General features: G+C 54.2%; 1 protein-coding gene across 1 annotated transcript in view; it reads right to left on the bottom strand.

The window, feature by feature from the left end:
* Positions 1 to 3,127, bottom strand: part of WNT5B (Wnt family member 5B) — a 67,850-nt gene extending 64,723 nt beyond the window's left edge. Inside the window, exon 1 of the mRNA XM_064736081.1 lies at positions 3,010 to 3,127. Coding sequence (XP_064592151.1) covers positions 3,010 to 3,015 — 6 coding nt within the window. The 5' untranslated portion in view covers positions 3,016 to 3,127. The remainder of the gene's footprint in view (positions 1 to 3,009) is intronic.
* Positions 3,128 to 10,850: the final 7,723 nt, after the last annotated feature.

Consider the following 10,850-nt stretch of genomic DNA (forward strand, 5'->3'; position numbering starts at 1 on the left):
ACATCTTAATGTTCATTCTCAAATGCCACACAGGTCCTCATTCCTTACATCTCCCATTAGAAAAGGATTTTTTGTAGTCTGGGAGAAACTCCCCTGAGCCCTCTCTGCGCTGCCTTCAGTTTTAATAAAGTCTGTGTGCCTTCTCCCAAGAAGTGAAGATCCCTTTCTAGGCAAAAATGGAATTAAATCACAGACTTGCCTGTCTTACATAGCATGCCTTGGCTGTCCATATTCTGATTTTACAAGTACTGTGTTTAAAAGTCTCTCTGAAATGCTCAGTGTGTGTGTGTGTGCATGTGTGTCCAATTTATTTGGAAATGATGAAATGGTTTTTCACTCGAACTTTGATCAGCTGCTAGAAAAAAAAAAGATCTTATGAATAGAAACAATTTATATTCATTTAAATGAGCAATCGTGCAGTTTTCAGAAAAGAGCTATTTCCCTGTGTGCCTTGAAACCCAAACCCAACAACTTCAGGACAAAAGGCTCAAGATGTGAAGCAGTCCAGAGACAAAGGGGCCTACTGGGCTAGAGAAAGGGACAAATAGCTTAAAGGTAACTTTAAATTTCACAGTATTTGATCTCTTCCTAAAAGAACAAGCTCCTGGAGACTTTGCTATACAAGAATGCTCATTTTTCTTTAAAACACAGGACCCTCAACTTTCTAGACCCAGCTCTTTCCAAATTTCTATTTTCTTTCAACTGATGTAATGAACTCTGGCAGATTGGGAGGGAAAGGGCTGAGAAAGAAGATTTCTCAGGGCTGGGAGCCTGCAGCCACAACTTCAGTTTCAGCTTTCCTGAACTGAGATCAGTCACATGTGGAAGGACATTTTCAATGTCTATGCACCAGAGACAAGGGAAAGGACACAGGGGATGCTGACAGCTCCTGAGAGGAGAGGTGGGCCAACACTGAAGGAGCCTGGGGGGACTCCTTTCCAAAGGGAAGGGATCTGCTGCACACACTCCTGGGCACAGAAATGAATGAGCCACGGAGATGTGAGCAGGGGAAACCCAAGGCTGGGATGAGGCCAGCTCACTTCCCCAGCTCACACTGGCAGCTCATCCTCATGCTTCTCTCCTCACAGACTCAGCTATTTTCTTTAAAGAAGGATAAAAGCCCCAAGTAGTTGTGCTAGCTTCTCTGCACACGTGGCAACTCATCCCATACCCTGGATGTTTGGGGTGAAAAACATTCCACCTGAATTCTGGCAGAGCCCAACCTTTCCCTTGGCTAAACCCAGGTGTCCATGCACAAGATTAAGAAGAGTCTGTCTCTTGCCAACCTTGAGAAAGCCCACCTCTTTCTCTTTTGGGAAGAAGAGCATGGTTCTTCTTCCTAGCTTGGTTCTCCATGTACAACTGCACCTGACAGAAGACAGGCACCTGCAGGTGAAAGTGCCACCATCAGAAAAAGTGGTCCCTTCAACTCATGTGTCGATGGCCAGCAGCAAATGTGGGAAGGAAGGGCCATGACAGGCTCACACCTGAGCACTGGTCTGGAGAAGGTGAGGGGACGCTGAGAAAGTGTCTCTGGAGATGGGCATGCACCAGGCAGGCTCCAAAGGGACAGACGGACAAAGACGGTGTAAAGGAGAGACACACCTTGTGTGTGCCCGATGCTGTGTGGGCACAAAAGCTCTCAAAAAGGGCACCAAGAAAGAGCCCCCAACACCTAGGCAGGTTAGCAAGCACTGATGCACACAGTCCTGATGTGCAGGGGAGGGGAGCAGAGCAGAGCAGACTGCAGTGGAATTGTGCAGGGGCACACAAGGAATACCATGCACAGGCACCCAAGGTTTTGGCTATGAAGAAATTCAAGAGCTTAAGTGTCAGTACATGTGTAAGGAAAAGCTCTGTCACAAAAAACCCTGACCCCAAAGGTGAACAGGTGAGTATGTGGGTGCAGGCAGCACGGCAAGAGTGATGATGATGATGATGATGATGCACTGTAGGGTAGCCAGGAATGCATTAAGAGATAGGTGGAAGTTGGATAGAGAGACTTACAGAGACACTCACTTGATGGCAGAGGAAAACTATCAAAAACACAGGACAAGAAAATGCATCAGAGCACACAAAAATATGTTTGGGGAAGTTGTTTTACCCACACCATTAAGGGAAGCATTACACCACAATTCCCAGAAGAAAAACCAAGTTTCACAAAAGAGTGTGGCTGTCACAGATGTAACAGGGATGCTCATGCCCTGTGAAACCGGGCACACTTTCACTTCTCCTCTGTGCTTACAAGAGCACAGATGCCATGGCTCCTGTTAGCACATGCAGCCACACCACAGCACACGGGTGAGAAGGACACTGTGAGCGCTCACAAGAAAACTGCTGTGCTCATACCCAGGGAAAGAATCCTCCTCTGACAGTAAAACAGTAAAATCCCTGTGCTCACACTACGGTCCACCTCACTGGAGTAACATCTGTTTTGTGAACTCATGTCTGTCATGCCTGAGGAACATCTGTTTCACTAGCTCAGCGTCTGCCACCCCGGAGGAGCATCCCTCGAGCCCCAGCACCATCCCTCACACCGGGGCTGGCCCCTCACACCCCGGCACCGCGGGTCTGTCCCACCGCACTAACACCACCAAGGCCACCCCGCAGCCGGCCCCAGCCCCGCGCTCCGCTGGCCCCTCCGCGGTCCCGGGGGCTGCTGCGGCTCGGCCCCGACGGTCCCAGCACGCGGTAGGGACCGGCAGCCGCGGGGGCTCCGCTCCGGGCAGCCCGATCCCCGCAGCCCCCGCTCCGCCCCGGGCCGGGGGCGCCTCCCGGGGTCGGCGGCAAAGCGCGGACGCGTCTCCCAGGCTGGAGAAGCGGCAGAACCCCCGGTACCGCCCGCGCCGCCTCCCGCCCCTTCGGGGGCCGCGCAGGGAGGCGCCCGGCCCCGGGACGAGCCGAGCCCGGGGGTCCGCGGCGCCCGGGGCGGCCGAACCCCTCCCGGCCCCCGGCCTCCTCCTCCTCCCGCCGCCGCCCTCCAGCCGCCGGGCCGGGGCCGCCTCCTACCTGCATCTCCCGGGCGCCGCCGGCGGCAGCGGCAGGTGAGCGGGCGCCCGCGGCGGGCACGGGGCTCCGCGTCCCGCTCGGCGGCGTCGCGGCGGCCGGAGACCGCGAGGGGACGCACCTGCCCCGGGGGCCGCCGCCCCGTCGCCGCGCCGGGCCGAGCCCCCCGCCGGCTGCGTGAGGGGAGCGGGGGGACGCTGCGGGCGCTGCCCTCGCCGTGCCCGCGGCGGCGCCGGGCTCCGGCAGCGGCGGCACCGAGCGCGACTCCCGGCCGAAGTTGGCGGCAGCGGCGAGTGCCGGGCCCGGGAGGTGCCGGCGGATCCCGGGGGCTCCGGCCGCCTCCGCCCCGCCTTCCCCCGCCCCGCACCGCCCCCCGCGCCCTGCGCCCGCCCCGCCGCGGGCACCGCCGCCGCCGCCAGCGGGATGGGGCTCGCTGGGGGGCCCGGGCGCCTTCCCCGGCCGGGGCGGGCTGCGGAGCCGAGCTGCGGGGCCGCCGCCGTCGGGGGGGCCGTGCTGGGGAGCGGGGCAGCGGCGGGGACAGAACGCGGCGGGGCCGTGCGCTGGAGGCCACCGGGCTGGCTCCTTCCCCCGGCAGCCCCCGCAGGGACACTCGGGTGTCGCTCGCTCCCAGCGCATCCTGCCGGGCTCCCTCCCTGGCTGCCCGGCTCCGTGCCCTCCGCTTCTCGCTGTGGGGCTCACGGGCACCCCGCTCATGGGGCTCCCGGCCCGGGACACAAACGTGCTGGGAGCCAAAACCCCGCCGGTGCGGGCAGCGGGTTCCTGGCCCGCCAGCGCAGGGCTGCTGACCTGGTGACCCACTGCTTCATCTCAGCAGGGATCTGGCATCTGCCTCCCAGTGCGGGTGGGCGGCTGGGTTGCAGTGAAGGTGCGAATGAGGCAGAGCCCGGCTCGGGGATGCTGTTGAAATTGACTGGCAAAGTTTGGCAGAGGAGACAGAGCATTAAGCTCTTGATGGGGCTGGCACTCAACAGGCACATCCATCCCTTGCGTGCAACACCAGGAATCACACTGGGGGCTGTCCCCCACCCTCCTTCCCATAAAACTTCACAGATTCGCAGCCAGATCCCGTTCTCACTTTTCCTGGCAGAAGCAGGAGTAGCTGCAGAGGCATTAGCAGGATCACTGTGAATTTATGTTGGTGTAGCTGCGAGCGGTGCCTACCCCGGGGACTGCTGGGCAGCTCCGTGCACAGAGACAGGATTTGCACGCCTGGTCTCCGAGCTCGGTGGCAGCTCTGCAGCAGCCAGGAGTTACACTTGTTGTGTCCAGGTCCCCATCTCTGGGCCCCACAGCATCAGGCATCCAAAGTCCCCACACAGCAGGAACTGCAGAGCCTCATAACGCAGTGCAAGGAGTACCTTGCTGCTCCTACATGTACACAGACTCACACGTGTAAGGATCCAAATAGAATTGCATCAGGGAGACATTTGGCCCCCTGAAATTCCTCAAATTTGTACTGGCTTGGGACAAAATGCAGCTTGAGAAACACACACTGACACAAGCATCTTGTTTCAAGCAGTTCTGAGCATCCATGTGGGCCCAGGGTGGAAATACATGAGCATTTCTAGAGGAGCAGGTAAGTGTCTGAGTACAGGCTGCACACTACAAGTAATTGAAGGCTCCAACTGTCTTAATTTATGACCAACTGTGCCAGTGTTTCCCAACACTGCAGTCATTAGTGATACTTTCTTTTAATGGGAATAGGAGATAGAGGAGGTACAGCTAGAGGTAAATAGTAACTCAGTGTTTGTGGCAGGAAATAAGGAGCCATTGTCCCCAGCACTGTCTAACTAGAAAGATAATAGTTGGTACAGCAAATGCCAACTAATTAGAGGGCAAAGGAAGTCTTGAAATTGCAGCTGGCTGCAGGAACTTTGAGGTGCCAGCTTTTTTTGCTCAGAGGTAAAGCCTGTTTACCACATGGGCTGCTGTTCCCTGCTTGTCTGTCGAATTTCAACTTGCACATTGAGGCTGCGCAGAGGAGAGGCAGGGTCCATCCTCACAGGAATCCTCTTGGGCTGGCACTGCTTACACCCCAGGATGGTGCCTTACATCAGGGTCAGAGGGAGCAGACAGGGAAGGCAGAGCCACTGGAGCACCAGCAGAGGTGGCTGGGCAGCACTGGATATTTGTGTTCCTTAAAACCTTCAGCTATGGCCATGTGGATCCTTCCAAAAAGAGACCAGGTTATTGAAATACCATTCTGGCCTCGGCACAGTCCATGAGGAAGATGGGGATTCCTGCAGCTTTAATCCATCCTGCTGTGGTGGGGTGAGAAGGGCCATTGGGGATACATACGTGTGTGTCAGGGTGTGCTGGGTGCCAGGAGGGGCAGGAGGGACAGCTGGGGTGTGCACCCCCAAACTGTGTGGGAGTGATTTCCCAGCTGACAGCTTGGAGGGCTTGAGAAGAGGTGAAGTGTCCTGAGAAATGAGGAGCCAGCAGGAACGAGGGGCATGGCCCATCTCAGAGGTCTGTGTCTCACCCTGGCAGTGCTGCCACTGCTGAGGACAAAAACCCCACAGAATGAGTTGGTCATGGTGTTGGTGTGGGTGGGTGATGGCAGGAGAGCACCTTTACCTTACTGTGTCCTCTCTGCTGAAATGTCTTTGTTTTCTTCCTTCTTTTATCCTAGTCTCCTCCACAAGATTGCTTTATCCTCCACCAAAAAAAGCTTTCAAAAAGCAGCTTAACCTATGCAGCCCCCTGGAAAGCTGTTTCATTTCTCTTCATCTCACTGGAACATTCCTATGGCTCCAATTGTCCTCATGCTCCTCCTTCCCTTCTGCTACATCTCATGTTTGTCCCCTCCTGGTGTCTGCTACCTGTGAGGAGGAAGAGGGTGGGGAAGTGCTCCAGCTATTTGAGATGTGGAAATCCTAAGCTCATTCTAAGAGCAATTTAAAATGTATTAAGGAACATAAATCCCTCTCAGTTAAGGGCAGGACCCTGCAGAATATGTGGAGAAGCAGGAGACCTTATCACTAGAAACTCAACCATGTGGCTCCAACTTCTCTTAAAGCAGGTGGAGCCCAGTCTGTGGTGCCCATGAGCTCTGATCTATTGGGAAGTTTCTTCCATCCCTGCACAGTCATCTTCCCCCTGGTCAGCCAATCCTGCATCCAGGGTAGAGCTGAGGCAGAGATGATGCCTATCCTGGGACAGCCTTCAAGGAGAAGGAATATTCATGTCAATGAAAGAAGCACAGTGAATATTGTGGTTTTTTGTCCTTTGCCACTTGCCCCTGGTGGGGGCAATGCCTGTGGTGGGATTACTACCAGTAGAAGCAAGTGAAAGGAAGTGGATTTTGAGGAACTGGACACGTTTCCAGCAGAGAGATTGTTATGAGTCAAGGTGGAATTCACAGAATAAAAATCTGGAAATGGGGAAAAAAAATAAAAATCTTGAGCTCCTGCCAAAGGAGAGCTCGTTCCAGACAAGCTACCTGATCTGACCTGCCTTGCAGGTGTGAAAACCTTCATTGACCCAGCCCCACATTCCCTACCTGCCCTTACAAACCCCAGAGGAAAGCAGCACCTCATTCCAGGCGCTGTCCTCGTGGGAAGCAGCCAGTTTCCTTGGGGCGCAGAGCTCACGACCTGAGCATCTGTGGCACTCCACAAAAGGAAATATAGGCTAAACATCTGAAACATTTTCCAATGTTGACGTCTTTCAGATGATGGAATTGTCTCCCCAGGGACACGTGGATGCTCCACTCCTTGAGTCAGAGCTCCAGGAGCCGACAGTGCAGGGGAGGGGAGAGGTATTGTTGGGAACCTCACTACTCCTGGAGCAGGGAGAGACAGAAAGGGGGGAGAGGAAATGAATTAGATGACTTGAATCATTTCCAGCTCTAATTGCTATGATTTTGCAGTAGTTTTCCCAGCCCCAAGTATAACATTAACCATCAAAGCACGGCTTCACTCACGGTCAATTAAACCAGGATTCATCTGGCTTGACATCACCAAGAAAAATCCATCCTGGACCCAGGGACACCCTGCTGAGAAAAGACAGGAGCCAGGCTGGGGCTGCTCCCTGGTCATCCTGTGGGATAGGCAGAAGCTCCTGGACATCTCTAAGTATTCCTTTTCCTTCTGCCAGCACAGGACACAGAGGGAATGCAGCAAGTGTGTGATGTGCAAACACCTTTCCTCACCTCAGTGATGCACTGGTAGGGTCCCTGGGATTGATCTCCCCACCTGGATGGTCCTGCTGGCTGGGGGGCTGCTCCAGAGGTCAGATGAAGACAGACAGCCTGCAATGCTGGCTGACCTGTGCAGCCCTGCCAGAGCCAGGCTACCTCTCCACATCCAGTGGCTACACTTTACCCTCTGTACAGTTTGCCCCTGGCCTCCTGGTCCTCCAACATGCAGATCAAGGGGTTCAGTGTCTGGAGCTGCATTCCTGAATGCCGAGGTCCATGGGGTGGAGAGCAGGCCAGGGAATGGCTCTGCCACTGCAGCTCTCCTCCTTGCTCTTCCTCCACAGTCCTGGTGCAAAGGGGTGAGCCAAGCCATTCACTGGGTTTAGAAAACCAAGAGATGAAGTAACAGGAAGTCCTTGTGAAGACTCTGGGGTTTGAAGGGCCCAGCAGTGACCAGGCTGACCTGGTGGCTGCTGTGGGGTGAAGCCCTGGCTTGCCTGTCTCCATGAGTGCTGGTAGCAAGGCTGGGGAGAGCACGGGGAGTTCAGGTCTCCTCATTTAGCCCTTTAATCATTAGACAGGCACTCCCAGCAGCAGGTTCTGTGGGCTGGCTGGGTTAAAGTGTAACTGCCCCCCTCGGCGGCCCCGCCAGGATCCCTGGCTCCAGGGACCAGGGCAGCTCCAGCCTCCCTCCGGGTGCCACCAGCGCTCATTGGGGGCTGGCAGGGACAGCCCGAGCACAGGCATGGATAGGGCCCTCCTAGGGTTTGTTCCACGGAGCTGGGAGAGCTCCCCCATCCCTCCCTCCCTCCTATGGACAGACAAGCATCACCTGTCCCAGGGCACTGCTGGGCAAGGGGACAGGAGGTGGCCCTGGGGCAGCCCAGGGTCCCAAGCCTTGCCACAGCTCCATGGTTTTGGGAGGCACAGGGCCACAGCCATAGCCAGACAGTGAGGTAATCTGGCCCTGAACTTCCCTCCTCTCACACCAAGGCCCTCAGCCTCTTCCACTTGGCTTAAACCCCGAGGTGAAGAGTTGTACATCCTCTCCAAAATCTTTATCGGCATGAATGATGAAAACTCTGGATATTCTTATTGTCCCTGAGAATGGCTGATCCTGCTCTAAACTCTTCCTTCTTGGCCTCCCCTGCTTCCTGTGGTAATGAGCTCTGCAGTGCAATTAAACCTGGGCTGTGCTGGTAACCTGGGCCCCCTTCAGCAGGGCCACAGCTCTGTGTGTGTGTGTGCAGAGAGGTGACAGTGCCCCTGGCCCCAGGGCACAGCCAGAGCTGGGGCTGGCACCCTGGCATCCCTCAGTGCCTGACTGCCAGGGAGTGAGGAAACACAAACTCCTCCCTGCCCCACGCAGAAGGGAATGGCTGCCCTGCCAGCCCTCTCCCTCCAGATTAGTGCAGTGATGCTGAAGTCCCACAAATCTGGCAAGAAGATGTCTCCCAACAGCTGAGCATCCACAGGTGGCTTGGGGGAAAGTGCACATGAGGCTCGCTGGGATCCGTCAGAGACAGATGAGCCCCAGCATCCCCTTCTCCTGTACTTTTCCTCTTCCTTTTCCTTTCATTGAAATTTCCTTTTCTTGAAATTTCCTTTCCTTTCCTTGAAATTTCCTTTCCTTTCATTTCCTTTCCTTTCCTTGAAATTTCCTTTCCTTGAAATTTCCTTTTTCCCTTGCTCAAACAACCTTCCATAATTTTTTCCTCTGAAAGGCAGGCAGGCCTCTGGCTGATGAGAGGGAAGTGGATTATTCTCCTGATAATCACTGGGATTTTTACCACACAGCAACTTCAGCTAAAGGAGGAAACCAACACCATTCAGACACTACATCCAGCTTTCCCATGGAGCATGGAGATGCTTGGGGTCACGTGGAGGTTTGTGGAGGGCAGAACCCCACAAACCCCAAACCTGGGGTGAGAGCCACTCCCTGGGCTTGCCTGGTGCCTCTGCGTCCTTCTGGCTTGGGCACTCCCGGCTGCAGGGCCAGCCTGGCACCCTGGTGGCCCTGGGGACACACAGGTGACGCAGCTGCCTCTGGGGAGGGTGCCACGTTCTCTGTGGCCTGGCAGGTGCAAGGGAAGGAAATGAAATGTGCTGAGACACCAAGCCGGGAGGGTGCGACCAGTGCTGCCCTGCCACCAGTGCCGCCCTGCCACCGGTGCCACCAGTGCCACCCTGCCAAGGACAGTGTTAGGAGGTGCCAGGACTGGCGGTGAGGCTGCAGAGGGAGGATGAGGGCAGCAGGGAGGGATATAATGTGTGTGCCAGGGCTGTGATTGCTGTTTCTGCCTGGGAGGGATGTCACACAGCCTAGGGACAGGCACTATTTACAGCCAGTGAAGCCACAGCACATTTCCTGTTTTTATTTCTGGGTCCCACAAATCCCAGGGACAAACTGGAGAGTGTCAGCGAGGCTCTGCAGCTCCTGGCTGGGCTGCTCTCAGGTCCTCCTGCAAACCAACCTGGTGACAATAAAGCCTTTGTATGAAAACCACCGAGTTTTGAAGGCTCCAGAGTGCCCTTTGATGACAAATGCCTTTGCTTAATAGTCTCACCTTCACAAGGGAACACAAATACAATCCTTTGACACTGAAGCTTCTAAATAAATGAATAAATAGAAAAATAGCATGGGTAAAATATGGGCTTACACAAACAGCAGCACTAAAGGAGGCAGAGCTGGAAGCTACAATAACCAAGGCACCAGTGCAGTCACAAGACACAAAGAAGGAAGAAGCCACATGGCAACAGATGTTTTTCTTCCAAGGCAGATGTTGCCATGAACATGGTCCTGGATCAGCCAAAGGGCTGTGCATGGACACTGATGCTTCCATGGCACATCTCAAGGGCTTGTTCATGGAAAAAGTGTGTGTGTGTATGTGTCTGTGTGTATTTACACATGCAAGAAACCAAAGATGTAGAAACCAATGGGTTCTAGCTCAGAATCTTGTCATGTACTCTTGCAAAGGTAAAATTAAAAACATCAGAGTTCCCCCACGTAATTTAAGTGCAATTGTCTATGCATTCTGTATTTTCTGTGGTTGACATCCTGAAGTGATGACTTGGAATTTTCAGCTGGAGACATGGATTTTCCAGGATGTGCACAGCACCTACCTGCTAACACCGCTTGTGGCATCTGAAGTTACAGCAAATCACTAAATGTTTCATCACATCCTGGGACTGTAATTATACACACCTGAAAAAAACCAGAGAAAAACTCCCCAAAAAACCCAAAGCAAAAAAATCCCCAAACCCAAAGAAGCCCACAAAAATGGAAGGCACCATGATTCATGCCCAAAACGTATTTGCTCATGTGCTTAATATCTTGTTTTTTACTCAGGGGGATTCCTGTCTCGTCTCAGCTTCCAAAGGTGCTGTCTGGGAGGATCTTTTTTGTGGATTTGATTCGATTCTTTTTTCTGAGCATTTGCTGCTCACTGAAGCTACATTTTTTCTGTATTTCCCTCCAGCAATGAGAGCTGGAATTCTCTTTTTTGGGTTTCTTTTTTAGGTAAATTCAGATGAGGACCCCCTTTCCATCACAGGGCTTCAGGGGCTGTGTTTGGAAGAACGAAATGTCATGGAAGATTGTAACCTTGTGTTGACACCCTTCAAGACACAGCTTGTATAGAATCCCTTTTATAGCAGCACGAATAACATCAGGCACAGA

Source organism: Zonotrichia leucophrys, chromosome 1A (genome assembly GCF_028769735.1).
Source record: "Zonotrichia leucophrys gambelii isolate GWCS_2022_RI chromosome 1A, RI_Zleu_2.0, whole genome shotgun sequence".
In the NCBI taxonomy this organism is placed as follows: domain Eukaryota; kingdom Metazoa; phylum Chordata; class Aves; order Passeriformes; family Passerellidae; genus Zonotrichia; species Zonotrichia leucophrys.